Raw genomic sequence first — 17,905 nt, forward strand, 5'->3', positions numbered from 1 at the left:
TTCCTGATGATATAACCAAAACTTTATCCTGAAGTGCCATAACCCTTAATAATCAAATGTTTCTTATTCCAGCACTGTTGGACATGTCCAATCACAGTTACAATGGGACACACTCAGGTCTATATCACATGGGCTCCACCCATATTCCCCCCTGCGTCCCCCTTGGGTAAAAACACTCCCAATTCTTACCACTAATCAGAATCTATTATCCCTGCCAGTATAATGACTCTTATTTTTTGGTTGTTTGTTTTTTTGTCACTGGCAACAAGTTAAAAGTGCCCTGTTAGCAGCTATCCTTGTATTTTAATTAGAAAGTTAGAACTTTGCTATTTCTTCTGGAAAGAGCCTACCTCCTTTGACCTCCTACCCCAAAATCCCAGAATGTGAGGCAGAAGCCAAAAAGTCCCCCATTTGGGCATTGGGAGAAAAGGTAGGTAGAACCACTCCTACTTCCACCCCTATATTCACATTCTATAGTCTTTCCTATTAGTGACAAATAAGGAATTCTGGATTAATAAATATATTGCATCCAAATGATTTTGTATTAGTCATGGGTCTTTTCAGAAACCAAACTAATAAGATATCTATATACCTACATAAAGATACATGGATTTTTTTAAAGATTTCATTTATTTACTTGACAGAGAGAAAAAGCACAAGCAGGGGAAGAAGCAGGCAGAGAAGGAGAGGGAGAAGCAGACTTCCCACTGAGCAGGGAGCCCGATGCAGGGCTCAATCCCTGGACCCTGGGATCATGACCTGAGCTGAGGGCACATGCTTAACTGACTGAGCCACCCAGGTGCCCTGAGATACATATGAGATTTATTTTAGAATTGTCTCATGTAATTATGGGAGCTGAAAAGTCCCATGATCAGCCATCTGCAAACTGGAGAACCAGGAAAGCTGGTGGTATTATCAATGTCTCGTGACTCTGAAGACCTGAGAATCAGGTGCTAATGATGTAAGCCCTTTATCTGAGTCCTTAAGAACAAGGATTACTGATGTCCAATGGCAGGAAAAGATGAGTGTGTTCAGCTCAAGCACAGAGAAAATTCATCCTCTTCTGGCTTTTTGTTCTATTCAGATACCTAGGAATAATGTTTTACTACCTATGGGCATCTTACAGCCTCGTCAAGTTGACACATAAAATCAATCACCACAAAAATCAACGCATTATTTTAGAATACTTCCTTCAATCTGGTGCTTCAACTTCACTTTTAGGAAGCCATTCCAGAGGTCTATGAGGCTAAGTTGTGCATTAGGAGAAATAGTGGGTCTCATGGTCATGGGCTCCTTCCCCTACCTTCTTCACTATGAAGTGGTTGCCTTGGTCAGATGCTAAGCAAAGTGGGAGTCTGTGCCAATGGGTTCCATTATACTACTAGTTATATCATATACAGTAGCACCAACTAAGGCTCTACAGGTCGGAAAGGTGAACAAATAATTGAAAAAAATTAATAGAACAGACCTCCGGCTTTTCCAGTATAGAATTTCTAACATAATCAACTTGCCACTAAGTTGCTCTCCTCCCCACACACACAAAAGTGCTAAATTGGAGCTTAATATTGGTCTCTGCCTCTGACAAGTATGACATTTAGAGGCAGCAGTAACTGTATTTGTTTTAGTAAGTGGAAATATAAGTATTAGACCTATACATAGCTAACATGGCCATGTCATTTATATGCCCATCATGACATTCCTGGGAAACTAGCTTTATAGTGCCTTTCTTGTAATAAATGTTTTCTAGTAGGTATTAATATGTGATACAAAAATATTAACATATTGTACCTATTCCCATATGTGGGAGTACCTACATGCCTCTACACCAGACCTCCTTGTCTCCAATGTTTAGTAGTTTTCAGGCCCCTAACCAGAAGCCCAGGTTATTTATTGCCTCTCAGATTTGAATTCACTAGTCAATATCTGTTCTGCAATAATGAATTGAATTCTAAATATTTTATCCATTACAAGTGAGGGTGATGCTAAATCTTGCCATTAGAGGACACCAAGAGGCACACTAAGGAAAGAAGTGATTCCTCAAGTGTATTGTGTTTTACTTTTGCCTATTCCTGCTTCATAGGAAATTAGTAGTATCAGGGAATGTGAACATGGATGTAAACTATTACCGTTTTGAATGAAAAATAATATATTCCCCAAATCAGTGGGTACATACCATATGCTTGAGATTTTATTAATCACTTCCAGAAATGACACTACATCTACAGTTGACCCTTGAGCAACACAAGTTTGAACTTCTCAGGTCCAGATTTTTTTCAATAAATATATGTATAGTAGTGTTAATGTATCTTCTCCTATGATTTACTTAAAATTTTTTCTCTAGCTTTATTGGAATAATACAGTTTATAACACATATAACAACATACAAACTACATATTAGTCAAGTGTTCATGTTATAAGTAAGGCTTCTGGTCAGCAGTAGGCTATGAGTAGTTAAGTTATGGGGGAGTCAAAAAAGTTCCACATTGATTTTTAACCATAAGGGAGGGAGGAGGTTTCAGCATCCCTAAACCCCGGGTTCTTCAAGGGTGAACTGTACTTAGATATGGCAACAGTCTGATCATTTATCAGTTTCCATATGGTTTCTGCAGGGACCAGCCTGACAAATTAAACAAAAATATGATGGGTACTACCACCCCTGCATTTTAACACTGATACTGATTTCCACTACCTCCAGTCCTTAAGATATGTTTGGGTTTGGGTTTGGGTTTTTGAGTACAGTTGACACAGAATATTATATTAGTTTCAGGTGTACAACATGCTGATTCAGCAACTCTATGTATCATGCTATGCTCACAAGTGTAGCTATCACCATACAAGATATGTTATTTTTGATTTACTATCTTGGCCAGGGGGGATGGCATAGAAGGTTTACTTTTGGTTTTTCGTACTAGAATAGCTGTTACTCCACAGGTTAGAGATTCAGTGTGGGATTACTCTAACTGCATATCAATCCCAGAATTGGAGAAGTGACCATTGGAGAGCTCTATAGACCCAGGAGACAACTGTGAACCAAAGTTCAGTCAATAACCAATTTATTACCTGGCTCTCCTAGTTGTCACGGAGAACTAGGCTCAAATCCAACAGGGATGACAATGATACTTTGAGTATCAAAATCAACTCATAATTTCTGTCAGTTGTCCTTAAAATATATTGCCAGTCCCCTTCTGCTAGTGTACAAACACTTGAGTAATTGGTAGTAGGTTCCTTTAGGGAAAGACAGGAGGAACAATAACGTTTATATTTCAATGGAGGTAAATTAATTTCAAGGAATCCAGCCATATTCTCAGTTGATGGGCTTCAGAACTAAAAACTGGTTCAGGTCTGGGAATTGAAACTCAGTGATTGTGACCTTTTTTTTTTTTTAATTGTGTTGTTAGTCACCATACAACACATCATTACTTTTTGATGTAGTGTTCTAAGATTCATTGTTTACGTATAACACCCAGTGGTCCAGGCAATACATGCCCTCCTTAATACCCACCACCAAGATCACCCATCTCCCCACCCCCTCCCCTCTAAAACCCTCAATTTGTTTCTCAGGGTCCACAGTCTCTCTTGATTTGTCTCCCCTTCTGATTTCCCCCAATTCACTTTTCCTTTCCTTTCCAAATAAGTGAAACCATAAGATTATTGACTGTCTCTGCTCAACTTATTTTATTCAGTATAATCTCTGGCAGTCCCATCCATGTTGATGTGAAAGTTGGATATTCACCCTTTCTCATGGCTGAGTAATATTCCATTGTGCATAGGGACCATATCTTCTTTATCTATTTATCTGTTGAAGGGCTTCTTGGCTCTTTCCACAGTTTGGTGACTGTGGCCATTGCTGCTATGAGCATTGGGGTACAGATGGCTCTTCTTTTCACATCTGTATCTTCAGGGCAAATACCCAGGAGGCAATTGCAGGGTCATAGGGAGCTCTATTTTTAAGTTCTTAAGGAATCTTCAAACTATTTCCCAAAGTGGCTGCACCAACTTGTATTCCCACCAACAGTGTAAGAGGGTTCCCCTTTCTCCACATCCTCTCTATCATTAGTTGTTTCCTGCCATGTTAATTTTTGCCATTCTAACTAGTATAAGGTGGTATCTCAATGTGGTTTAGATTTGAAAATCCCTGGTGGTTAACAATAAACATGTTTCCATGTATCTGTGAGCCATTTGTATGTCTTCTTTGGAGAAGTGTCTGTTTGTGTCCTCTGCCCATTTTTTCACTTGATTATCTTTTTTTGGGGGGGGGGTATTGAGTTTGAGAAGTTCTTTATAGATCTTGGATATCAGCCCTCTGTCTGTAGTGTCATTTGTGAATATCTTCTTCCATTCCGTGGGTTGCCTATTTGTTTTATTGACTGTTTCCTTAGCTGTGCAGAAGGTTTTTATCATGATGAAGTCCCAAAAGTTCATTTTTACTTTTGTTTCCCTTACTTTTGGAGACCTCTTGAAAGAAGTTGCTGTGGCTGATGTTCTCCTCTAGGATTTTGACGGATTCCTGTCTCACATTGAGGTCTTTCATCCATTTAGAGTTTATCTTTGGGTATGGTGTAAGGTAATGGTTGAGTTTCATTCTTCTGCATGTGGCTGCCTAGTTTTCCCAGCAACAATTACTGAAGAGACTGTCTTTTTTCCACTGTATGTTTTTTCCTGTTTTGTCGAAGATTATTTGACCATAGAGTTGAGGGTCCATATCTGGGCTCTCTACTCTGTTCCATTGGTCTATGGGTCTGTTTTTGTGCCAGTACCACGCTGTCTTGGTGATCACAGCTTTGTAGAAAAGCTTGAAATCAGGCAACATGATGCTCCCAGCTTTATTTTTCTTTTTCTACATTTCTTTGGCGATTCAGGGTCTCTTCTGGTTCCATACAAATTTTAGGATTGTTTCTGTACTTTGAAAAATGTCAGTGGTATTTTGATCAGGATGGTGTTGAAAGTATAGACTGCTCTGGGCAGCATAACATTTTAACAATGTTTATTCTTTCAATCTGTGAACATGGAATGCTTTTCCATTTTTTTGTGTCTTCTTCAATTTCTTTGATGAGTGTTTTGATGAGTATTCTGTAGTTCCTTGAGTATAGATCCTTTACCTCTTTGGTTGGGTTTATTCCAAGGTACCTTATAGTTTTTGGTGCTATTGTAAATGAAATCAATTCTCTTTCTATAGTTTCACTGTTAGTGTATAAGAAAGCAATTGATTTCTGTGCATTGATTTTGTATCCTGCCACATTACTGAATTGCTGTATGAGTTCCAGTAATTTGGGGGTAGAGGCTTTTGGGTTTTCCACATAAAGTATCATGTCTTCTGTGAAGAGAGAGAGTTTGACTTCTTTGCAAGTTTGAATACCTTTTATTTGTTTTGTTGTCTGATTGCTGAGGCTAAGCCTTGTATTACTATGTTGAACAATAGTAGCAAGAATGGACATCCTTGTCATGTTTCTGATCTCAAAGGGAAAGGCTCTCAGCTTTTCTCCATTGAGAATGATTTTCATTGTGGGCTTTTCATAGATGGATTCTATGAAGTTGAGGAATGTTCCTTCTATCTCTATACTCTGACGAGTTTTAATCAGAAAAGGATGCTGTATTTTTTCAAATGCTTTTTCTGCATCAATTGAGAGGACCATATGATTCTTCTCTCTTATTAATGTGTTCTGTCACACTGATTCATTTGTGAATGTTGAACCACCCTTGCATCCTGGGGATAAATCCCACCTGGTCATGGTAGATAATCTTTTTAATGTATTGTTGGATCCTATTAGCCAGGATTTTGTGGAAAGTTGTGGCATCAATATTCATCAGGGATATTGATTTGAAATTCTCCTTTTTGGTGGGGTCTTTATGCAGGTGATGCTAGCCTCATAGAATGAGTCTGGAAGTTTTCCTTCTGGTTCTGTTTTTTGAAACAGCTTCAGGATAATAGATATTATTTCTTCTTTGAATGTTTGGTAGAATTCCCCAAAGAATCCACAGGTCCTGGGGCTCTTGTTTTTTGGGAGGTTTTTTATCACTGTTTCAATCTTGTTACTAGTTATTGGTCTATTCAGGTTGTTAATTTCTTCCTGTTTCAGTCATGGAAGTTTATAGGTTTCCAGAGATGCATTCATTTCTTCTTAAGTTGCTTAACTTATTGGCATAAAGCTGTTGATAATTTCTGGTGACTGTTTCTATTTCCTTGGTGTTGGTCATGATCTCTCCCCTTTAATTCATAATTTATTAATTTGGGTCTTTTGGACTAGTCTGGCCAGTGGTTTTTCAATCATATTAATTATTTCAAAGAACTAGCTTCTAATTGTGTTGATATGCTCTTCTGTATCTCTGGTTTCTGATTCATTGATCTCCACTCAAATCTTAATTATTTCCCTTCTTGTGTGGGGGGTTGGCTTAATTTGATATTGATCATTGAGTTCTTTAAAGTGTCAAGAAAGTTTGTGTATTCAAGATTTTCCTATTTTTTTGATTGAGGCTTAGATGGCTATGTTTTCCCCCTTAAAATCACCTTTGCCATATCCCATAGGTTTTGGACCAAAGTGTTTTCATTCTCAGTGGTTTCCATGAATTGTTTAAGTTCTTTGATTTCCTGGTTGATCCAAACATTCTTAAACAGGGTGAACTTTAGCTTCCAAGTGTTTGAATTTCTTCCATACTTTTTCTTGTGATTGAGTTCCTGTTTCGAAATATTGTGGTCTGAGACCATGCAGGGAATTATCTCAATCTTTTGATATCTGTTGAAACCTAATTTGTGACCCAGGATGTGGTCTATTCTGGAGAAGGTTCCATGTGCCTTCAAGAAGAATGAGTATTCTGTTGTTTTAGGGTAGAATGTTCTGTGTATATCTATGAGATCCATCTGGTCTAGTGTGTCATTCAAAGCTCTTGTTTCTTTGTTGATTTTCTGCTTAGATGATCTGTCTTTTGCTGAGAGTGGCATATTACGATCCCCTACAATGAACGTATTCTTACCACTATGTCTTTTTACTTTGATTAACAGTTGGCTTATGTAGTTGGCTGCTCTCATTTTGGGGGCATAAATATTTACAATTGTTAGGTGCTTTGGGTGGATAGACCCTTTAAGAATGATATAGTGTCCTTCTGTATCTCTGACTACAATCTTTAGCTTAAAATCTAATTTGTCTGATATGAGAATCTCTACCTCAGCTTTCTTTTGAGTCCCATTGCCATGAAACAGGGTTCTCCATTCCTTCACTTTCAGTCTGAATGTATCTTTAGGTTCAATATGTGTTGTAGACCACATATGGTTCTATCCTTTCTTTTTATCCAAACTGCAACCCTTTGACATTTTATGGGCCATTCATGTTGGAAGTAATTATTGAAAGATATGATTTTATTGTCATCATGTTGACTGTGAAGTCCTTCTTTCTATAGAATTTCTCTGTAAATTTCTGTTCTATATCACTCTTGGGATCTTTCTTCTTTTATAGAACCCCCCTTAATATTTCCTGTAGTGCTGGCTTGGTAGTCACATAATCTTTTAGTCTTTGCTGCTCTTGGAAGCTCTTTATCCTTCCATCCGTTCTGAATGTCAGCCTTGCTAGATAAAGTATTCTTGGCTGCATGTTCTTCTCATTTAGTGCCTTGAATATGTCTTGCCAGCCCTTTCTAGCTTGCTAGGTTTCTGTGGACAGATCTGACATTATGCTGATGTTCCTCCCTCTGTATGTAAGGCATCTCTTTCCCCTAGCTGCCTTTAAGACATTTTCTCTGAATTTACAGATTCACGAATTTCACAATCACATGTCCGATGGTCTTTGTACTCTCATTGATCTTGAGGGGTGTCCTCTCTGCCTCTAGGATATGAACACTTGTTGCATTCCCCAGATTAGGGAAATTCTCATCTAGGATTTGTACAACTGTATCTTCTACTCCTCTCTCTCTCTCTCTCTCTCCACCCCCTCAGGGATCATTGGAATGTTTCATGGCATCATTTATTTCCCTAATTCTGTTTTCATGCATTCTAAGCATGTTTGCTGTTTGTTCAAGGCCTCCTCCTGATCCTTCTTTTCTATCAGTTTATCTTCTAGATCACTTATTCTATCTTCTGTCTCATTTACCCTACTATATTTAGATTAGATTGGATCTCATTGATAGCATTTTTAAGTTCTGCCAGATCTGCTCTCACTTCTGCTCTTAGAGATCCTATGTTGCCACTAATGGTTTTCTCCAACCTAGCCATTGTCTGGATAACTGTTATCCTAAATTCTATTTCTGACATCTTGCTTATGTCCATATCCAATAGTTTTGTCACAGTCTCTGAATTTTTCTTCTGCTGGGGGTTCCTCCTCCTAGTCATTCTGGTGAGAGGTGGTTGAGGGAATGTACAGAGTCCAAACTACAGACCACCATCCAAGCAAGATGCACCTGTTTTATAGGGACTTTATATTTCTTGGCCTCTTGTTCTTTCAGCCTATCTTCTGGTGGGTGGGGGGGGCTGCCACGCTGTTACTCGGGCAACCCTGTTTGGGCAGAATTGCCTTGCCCCTGTGATGAGGGATAGGCTCAGTATAAACCGGTTTTGGGGGGCTTTTGTTCTCTGACAGCTTTCCCTGGTGGGTTTCTGTGTCCCTTCCAAGAGTCAGAGCAGAAGTAACTGTGCCCAAACTTCTGTCTCAGAACAGAAAGCTCACAGATTATTCTCCAGAAGCCCCTCCAGGTGAAATTGACTTCATTTTTGTCTGTGCTGCTAAAAACTGCAGTGGCCTGGGTTGTGCACCCCACAGCAGCACTCCAGCCCTTGCTTTCAGATCCAGGCACGTCTCTGCCCTTTGTGCTTCTAAAACTGCCAGCCACTTGCAGTTCACATATGCGCCCCTGCAGCTCCACGTTTCAGCCTGGGAGGCTGCCCTAAAGTCCCTTCCCCGTGGCTACCAGTCTATGCCTGGGGCCCCAGCATGGGACACATTTGCACTCCTCTGTTATTTCACCTTCCCAGTGACAGCACTTATGGTGGCTCCCTTCCCCTTACATTTATTTTTTATATCTTCCAGCAGAATCGCAGCACCCCACTTTATACCTTGAAACTGGCTGTTGGGGATATTCCGTTGGTATAGATCTTGATATATCTTCTTACATCTCAGGCTGATTTCATGGGTGTTCAGAGTAGTCTGGCAGATATATAGCTCAATTCAGTGGATCGGTTGAAATAGGGTCCCCTACTCCTCTGCCATCTTCAGGGATTGTGATTTTTTACTGCGGAGACAATCCTTGGTCTCCTGCTATTCTTTCTTTCTCTTCATTATTGATGTAAGCAACTCCCTAGTTGGCTGGCAATCTATTTTGCATCTAAAAAGCCTCAGTTCTCTATTTACTGTCTGCAAAACTACCTGTAGGTCAAGTCCCCTTGGCTGCTCCTCTACCCATACTGATCACAATGGTAATTATGGCTCCTTGGATTCTGGCAGTTAAGCACTACCCCCTGGCCAGCACATCACCATCTGTGTTAAGATAGGCTTTCATCCTAATTATTGGCCTGGGAGTCAGAAGGAGAGATGGGAAACGCCTACAGATAGGGGTAGAGGTAGGTATTGCCTTGTGGGGAGGAAATTGTAGCATCTTCAAGCACAGTGGCTTCCAATCACTGAGCGGAGGAGGTGGGTGTAAGAGAATTAGCATCTTCAGTGTCATACATCAAGAACTCCTCCTTCCTGTTTTCCTCCTTCCTTTTCCCAAAACCCAAGTGTTGGGTTTTTCCCACAGTGCCCTGACTTTAGCCTAACAGACTCCTTTTGCTAAATATTTAGTCTCTGGAACTTGCAAGTGTAACGAATAGATTCTCTATCTGCCCTTCACCTTTGTCTGACAGGCAACAGTGGCTGATAAAGGCCTCTTTATAAGTACCAGTGAGACTCTATGGCTTGCAGGCATAGCCAGTAACTGCTTGGCAACAGCCCTTGATTTCTTATCATCTTTCTACAGGGCATCAACAAAACTCAGCAGTAATCAGCTAACTCCACTGATTTTAATTCCTGCTTGATTGCATCTCTACCACCACATTCTCCTCTAGTGGGCAGGTTTTCCTTTTTCCTACAAAATGTTTAGAATTGTCCTGCTACCTTGTGGTAGGGATTGTCTGCACCCCTTTTCCTGACAAGGATCCTGTTCTCCTTGCTTCCAAACCAAATCCACATCTTACAACCCATTTACTTATAACACTTTCAGTATTACTTGTTTTAATCTGGATCTTCTGAGAAGCAGATGCCAGGAGAGGATTAATGTGCATTGATTTTATTAGGAGGAAAGCCACTGTGAAAAATGGGGAGAAAGATGAAAAGGCTGAGAAAGCTGGCCGAGAGTGCGGTCAGTCTAACCCCAAGGGAAGGGGAGAGAGAGAGAAAATTGAATAGCAGCAGCCTAGGACTCACACAGTTTAAGGAGGGTCTATTCAATGTAAGAAAGTTTCAGCAGGACGGTTGGGGAGGTCTCAAGGTAGAGGCAACTGTCAGAGGGGTCCTGAGTCATACAGGATTGCCTTCTTTGTATCTCTATCAAGATTGCACCATTGGTTACAATCATGGGCAGGGTGGCCTCAATAAAAATGTGCAACAGCTCAGAACTTTTATCACTCATGATGCTTGTTATAGGAAGATTTCAAGGAATATTCTTGTGGCTATCACTCATGACACTCAAATTAGCATGTATTTATGTGCGCCCAGGGTGTCCAACTTTTAGAAATGGCTATAGGCCATGTCAGTGCAGCAATGGCACTTTTCAAATGTCAGTGTACCTCAGAAATTTGTTTAGCATCCAACTCAGAAACTAGCAAACTGATTCTGTAAGGACCTGTAAGTGAGGGGAGCAGAGGGAAGGCTTAACCAAATCAATGACCACAGCCTTGTCACAGAGTGCTTTAGAAGGTCTTCCCTTATGGGAAGTATGGCAGGCTTATGTTGAGTCACAGATGTGACAACCTTAGTTTTTGTTTTGTTTTGTTTTGTTTTTTCCATTTTATATGTGGTGGGGACAGTATCTCACCAAATATTACACAAGTTCTCCTGATGTTTCCCAGCCTCCTTTGAAGTTAGGATTGTATGACTCAATTGAGCCAATGTGCCATGAGGGTAAATTATTTGTTATTACTGCCAGTTAGTGGACAGGTATGTGTTTTCCACCTTTCCTTCAGTTTTGTTGGCAATTATGGAATCATGTGTTGGGAATACAGAGCTGCAAGATTGAAAAAGCCTGGAGGGCTAGTCATCAAATAGAAGACAGACTCTGCCGCCCAGAAAAAGTACTGTACCTGCACATGATGACATAAATCATCATAGAATTTAACACTGTAGAGGTAAGTGATTATTTTTCCAGAGTAATTACGGGAAAATGTCAGATATCGAAATCTGCCTGCAATTGACTCTAAGCCATGAGGAAATGGTGTTACATTTTGATTTCTGAGAATTTACACTATTACTAAATGAAGAGTTTATATGTCAGTGTATCAGCATAACAGCACATATTTTGATTGATACAGAATTACTAAGGCTTGCATTTCCTAAATAGGAATAGATAGCCTCAAAGTATTACACAATTGCATGACTTCCAAATTTTCACTGGCCCTTCACAAAGTTTGTATGGAATTATGAGTAACAGAGAAGTTTTCTCCAGGAGACAAAACATTTTATTTCAGCAGCACCCTCCTAGCTGCACATCCATCTCCTTTTCAAATACAAAAGAAAAATAATTTTCCTGCAAGACATTTCTACTCTATCTTTGCTGGAACATATGGTAGTTTTATGAGTTCTGATTTTTTGAGGAACTATCATAATTTTTCTATAACAGCTTCACCTTTTTACATTACCAACAACAGTGTGCAACAGTTCCAATTTCTCCACACCTTCACCAAAACTTGTCTATTTTTTTAATGAGAGCCAAATTTCTTGCCAGCTCGTATGAACTGGCTCTAGCATACCACTGCCAAGGTTGCTGGTCAAGAAGAAGATCCAGGTTCTGTAGGTCCCAAACTATATAAATCTTGATGAATGCTCTCTAAGAAAAAGAATATAAAATTTAAGTTCCTGACTTTGAAAAGAACCCTGTTCAAGTAAGTGGCCCTGATGCTTTTGCTTCCTTAGCTCCATGATAAATATACTCTTGGTAAACAGGTGTCTCAAGAGGCTAAAGTGGATATACGGTTTTCAAAGAAGAGAAGCAGTAACAAGAGGAGATTGAGTAAATACCACTGTGGCAAGTCACAGGCTAGCCAAAAGCTAGGACCTCTGAAGAGAAGGAGGGAGGTTGGACCAAGGGAAGAAGATTCAGGTCAACCTAAGGAGCATAGGAAAAATGGGACAATCTATCTTTGGGTCATGAGACTGAACTAGCAGCCCCTCTTGGCATCACGAGATGAGGTCTTAAGCTGCTTTCACCTGATTCAGAGCCTCTTCTGGATTCAAATTGCAGTAGATAGGGTGGAAGTTGAGACTAAAAATACAGAGAAAACATCAGACATAATTTAGGTGATTCAAGTGCAGATGATTTATTATTTCATATTTTGAACACTCAGCAGTAACAACAGAGATGAGGGTGAAATTATCTTTCCCTTCATGGTATAGGTCAGTTTCTGATGATTTATTTGGCAATGTCCTTCTTCCAGGCCAAAGTTGTTAGAGACTGTTGCTGTAAGAGAAAACAAAATAAAACACAACACAAAGTGCCAGTATTGGGCTTTTTTATTGTTTGTTTTGTTTTGTTTTTAGCACTGATATAGGTAATTTAAAGGGCATTGTTAACTGAAGAGAAAGGATCAGGAAAATAAAAATCAATTCCAGAATAAACAAACAATTATCTGTTACCTCAACAGCAAATATTCTTAGTTTTGTAATAGGAGTGGCTTCCTAAAATTCCTGTAATGGAGCCCCACATCAGGCTCCCTGCTCAGTGGAGAGTCTATTTCTCCATCTTCCCCTGCCCCTCCCCTGGCTCATTCTCTCTCTCTCTCTCAAATAAATAAATTAAAACTTTTAAAAAAATAAAAATAGAAGTATCCCATTTAAAGAACTGTCCTGGGGCGCCTGGGTAGCTCAGTAGGTAAGTATCTACCTTCAGCTCAGGTCATGATCCCAGGATCCTAGGATCAAGCCCCACATCGGGCTCCCTGCTCAGCGGGAAGCCTGCTTCTCCCCTCCCACTCCCCCTGATTGTGTTCCCTCTCTCTGTCAGATAAAGAAAATCTTTAAAAAAAAAAAAAAAAAAAAGAACTGCCCTTTACTTGAAATGAAGACATGGGTTAAAAGTAATGTACTTTTAGTGCCACTCTGGATAACAGTATGGAGGTTCCTCAAAAAGTAAAAATAAAAATAAAACTACCCTATGACCCAGATTTTGCACTACTTTTGTATCCCAAAGGATACAAAAATACAGATTTGAAGGGGTACATGCACCTTGATGTTCATAGCAGCATTAATCAAAAATAGCCAAACTATGGAAAGATCCTGTGTCTATCAACTGATGAATGGATAAAGATGTAGTATGTGTGTGTGTGTGTGTGTATACATATATATATGTATATATGTATATATGTATATATGTGTGCAATATTCCATATTGTGTGTGTATATATATATGGAATATATGTACATGGAATATGGAATATTGTGTGTACACACACACACACACACACGCACAATATGGAATATTACTCAACCACAAAAAAAGAATGAAATCTTGCCATTTGCAATGATGTGGATGGAGCTAGTGTATTATACTACGCAAAATAAGTTAGTCAGAAAAAGACAAATGCCATATAATTTCACTCACATGTGGAATTTAAGAAGCAAAACAGATGAATATTTGGGAAGGAGGGAAAAAGGAGAGAGGGAAACAAACTGTAAGAGGCTCGCTTTTGTTGTTTTAAATATTTTATTTATTTATTTATTTATTTATTTATTTAGAGTGGGTAGAGTACAAGCAGGGGGTGGAGAGTGGCAGAGGGAGAGAGAGAAGCAGACTCCCCACTGAGCAGGGAGCCTGATGTGGAGCTTGATCCAGGAACCTGAGATCATGATCCTAGAGGAAGGTATACACTTAACCAACTGAGACAGAAAGTCACCCCCATAAGAGACTCTTAAAGATAGAGAAAAAAACTGAGGGTTGATGGAGGCAGGTGTACGGGGATGGGCTAAATGGGCAATGGGTATTAAGGAGAGCATTTGTTATGATACACAATGAGTGTTATATGTAAGGGATGAATCATTAAATTCTCTTCCTAAAACCAATGTGTCTGCCTGCCTGTCACTCTCTCTCTCTCACACACACACACACAACACACACACACACACACACATACAAGTATATATAGTGATATTTTTCAATTATCATTTTCTAATTGTTTGTTGCGTGTGTATGTATGAAGTTAAAACTGATTATATATTGGCCTTGTATCCAGGCACCTTACATTCATTTATTAATTCTAATTGGTTAGTAATTTCTTAGAATTTTCTATGTACACAGCCATATCATCTATAAACAATGACATCATTCATTCTTCATTTCCAATCTTTCTACTTTTTTTTTTTTTTACCTTATTTTCTTGGCTAGGATCATCCATACAATGCTGAAAAGGACTACAGTTATGAAATGAGTATGTTCCTGATCTCAGGAAGAAACATTCACAATTTCATCATTAACTGGAATGTTTACTATGTTTTCTTGCTTCAAATTTCCTTCATCACATTATAGTAACTTGTCACTAGCTAAGTGGGAACTTTTATAGTGAAAGGATATTTTTTCTTCATATATAGACATGATTGTATACTTCTTGTCATTTTCTCTTAATATGGTGAATTATGTTATATCAACTTTCTAATTTTAAAGCAACATTTCATTCCTAGATCACCCTTCCCTTCCATTATTTATCTTTTACAATGCCAACAAGATTCAGTTGGAAATGTTTTGTTTAAAATTGCTGCATCTTTAATCAAAAATTGATCTGTAATTTTTTTCTTTCTATTGCCTTTGTTAAGTTTTGGTATTAAAGTTAGATTCGATATACTCAACTAATGAGTCATTAAACATTGTATCAAAAACTAATGCTATGTTGGCCAATTAAATTTAATTTAAAAAATAAAATTTAAATTAAAAAATTTAATTAAAATTTTAATTAAAATTTAATTTAAAAAGATAAAGGTAGACTAGCCACACAGAAAAACAGGAAATGCTTCTTCTTTTTATATTTTCCAGATGAGTATGTGTAAGATAGGTATTACATCCTTTTTTATTTTTTTTTATTTTTTTATTTATTTATTTTTTTTTTTTAAAGATTTTATTTATTTATCTGACAGAGAGAAATCACAAGTAGATGGATAGGCAGGCAGAGAGAGAGAGAGAGAGGGAAGCAGGCTCCCTGCCGAGCAGAGAGCCCGATGCGGGACTCGATCCCAGGACCCTGAGATCATGACCTGAGCCGAAGGCAGCGGCTTAACCCACTGAGCCACCCAGGCGCCCCAATCCTTTTTTAAATATTTGGAAGATGTAATCGTTTGAATTACTTTCCCAATTCTTTACTCTTTTCCTAGTATATGATTATTCATCCATATTTTTTGCCATGTGACTTTTTAGTATCTCTTAATTAGAGTGGGTAGAGTACATCATACACATCTACTCACTGATGTTGAATTTGATACTGTGACTTGTTTGTTCAATGCAATACAAGACGATGTGATTAAGCAAGTGCTGACTCAATTTGTTTGGGCTCTTTTGCTCCTGAAGCATGCCACAAAAACAATATGCCCTAGTATTAAGTTTGTGAGAAAGTTTGAAATGACAGTTTCCAGATCTTTAATGGAAGACTTATTCAGTATTTTCAATTTTTTTCTATTCTATTTTGGGAAAGGTGGAAAGATATGGTTTTGGAGGAATCCATACATTTCATCTAAAAATTTAAATTTATTTTAAGTTATCAACAGTGTTCTCTTTTCTTCTAATGTCCAAAAGATTAAAAATATGTAATTTTATTATCTGACATTGGTATTTTATAACCTTACTTTTTATTTTGAACTACTGGATAAATTTTTTTTCTGTTCCCATATGCTTCAACAGATAATGTTTATAAACACTTGTCTTAATGAAAGAAGATGTTAGGTTAAGGACACATTATACACATTCCAATGAATTAAGCATAAAGCTATTCTAATATCTTTCTAGACCTAAGTTTACATACATTTATAGCTTAATGAAAAAAGATGTTACTTGACAGGTTTATACACTGTACAGTTTTAATTACATACATTAATCTTTTCAAGAATCAGTCTCTCTTTGCTCACTTTTTCTGTTATTTTTCTGTTCATTTTCCTTTCCATTCATTTCTGCTCTTTCCTTAATTATTTCTTCCCATCCACTGTCTTCAAGTGCAATTATTTCTTCTTTTTGTGTCTTTTTGATAGAGATTATAATAAAAAAAAATGATTGTTCTCTGTCCTGTAATATGCATTTCATTGTGATTAGAGGGTTGAAATATCATCTTGCCTTGAGAGTAGCAATATGACTAATTTTTGTAGAACCTAAAATAGTCTGCCTTGACAATAAGATTAGGAAGGTGTGCTTTTATTTTTTTTAATTTTTTATTTAAATTCAGTTGTTAGTATATAGTATATTCTTAGTTTCAGGGGTCGAATTTAGTGATTCATTGGTTGCCTATAACACCCAGTGCTCATTATATCAAGTTCCCTCCTTAATGCCCATAACCCAATTACTCTATCCCATACCCACCTCCCTTCCATTAACCCTCACTTTGTTTCCTACAGTTAAGAGTCTCTTATTGCCTCCCTCTCTATTTTTAATCATATTTTATTTATATTGCTTCTCTTAGAATTAGAAATGTCCTCAGTTTAGACATTTATTTCAACATATTTTACATGAATATCATTGCATGCAACTTTGTACTGCAAGGATGAAGACATAACTTGAAAAACAACCTGAGATGCTCTATATTACCTCTTCTTATATTCTATCCATCCTGTGGTAAGGGAAATTTGTATATACTGAAAATAAAGGGGAATTTATAATTTAATAAAATGTTCTGTTTGATGACTCCATATTTGATCTCTAAATTTAATTTTCCAGATAAGACAGTAAAATGAGTGAATATTCCAAGGCTTTAACCTTACTAGCAGTAATTTTTTCCTGAGGTAATAGTGTAACTATAAGCATAAAAGATATCCCTTATATTATCAGTCCTCTTTGTATTTGTCATTAAGATGTCATTATGATATAATTGTTCCTTACCAGTGCTCAAAACAAAAATCCCACAAAGTATGTGCTTATTGATGCTTGTGTGTATACACAAAATCATTTCTTTAGTGTAGGTTGGGGAGGAGAGGTTGAGATATCATGAGAGCAAGTTTTATTGTTTATTATTATAACACTAAATAACAGTGAAAACCATAAGGAATATCATGAACAAATGTTTTGGTTTCAAATTAACAATTTTACAGTGCTCCTAAACAATTACCAAAACACACAATGCACCAAAGGAAAAAAAATTACAATGCACAATAACTAATCACATAGTTCTACACTCACCTTACACTGGGGGATAACGTGCTGTTACTGCTGCTTTCTTCTGACACAGATCTGTGAAATTGACAAAATTTATTTTAAGTGGAGAAATTTAAAAATCTTGAACTAAGTGACTATTTGAATAAAGATTATTTTTCAAAGAAAAATAATGATTCATTAAATATTGTGATTCATTAAATAAAATGTCTCCTTCCAACAAAATAAAACAGATACTGATCTTTTTTTTTCTTTCTTGAATCGATTAATATGCAGTGAGTGTTATATTAGTTTCAGGTGTACAATATAATGGTTCAACAATTTTATACATTACTCAGGGCTCATCAAGGTAAGTGTACTCTGAATCCCCTTCATCTTTTCACCTATCCCCCTCCCA

The 17,905-nt window shown here is 37.7% G+C and overlaps 1 protein-coding gene across 5 annotated transcripts in view; it reads right to left on the reverse strand.

The window, feature by feature from the left end:
- Nucleotides 1-12,477: 12,477 nt before the first annotated feature.
- Nucleotides 12,478-17,905, reverse strand: part of LOC116581924 (disintegrin and metalloproteinase domain-containing protein 5-like) — a 139,829-nt gene continuing 134,401 nt past the window's right edge. For all 5 annotated transcript variants that reach the window (XM_032329264.1, XM_032329268.1, XM_032329265.1 and 2 more), the window contains 2 exons: nt 17,536-17,586; nt 12,478-12,633 (listed from right to left, as the gene is read on the reverse strand). In XM_032329264.1, the coding sequence (XP_032185155.1) occupies nt 12,621-12,633; nt 17,536-17,586 (64 nt within the window). In that variant the 3' untranslated portion in view covers nt 12,478-12,620. The remainder of the gene's footprint in view (nt 12,634-17,535; nt 17,587-17,905) is intronic.

The sequence above is a fragment of the Mustela erminea genome, chromosome 21 (genome assembly GCF_009829155.1).
Source record: "Mustela erminea isolate mMusErm1 chromosome 21, mMusErm1.Pri, whole genome shotgun sequence".
In the NCBI taxonomy this organism is placed as follows: Eukaryota; Metazoa; Chordata; class Mammalia; order Carnivora; family Mustelidae; genus Mustela; species Mustela erminea.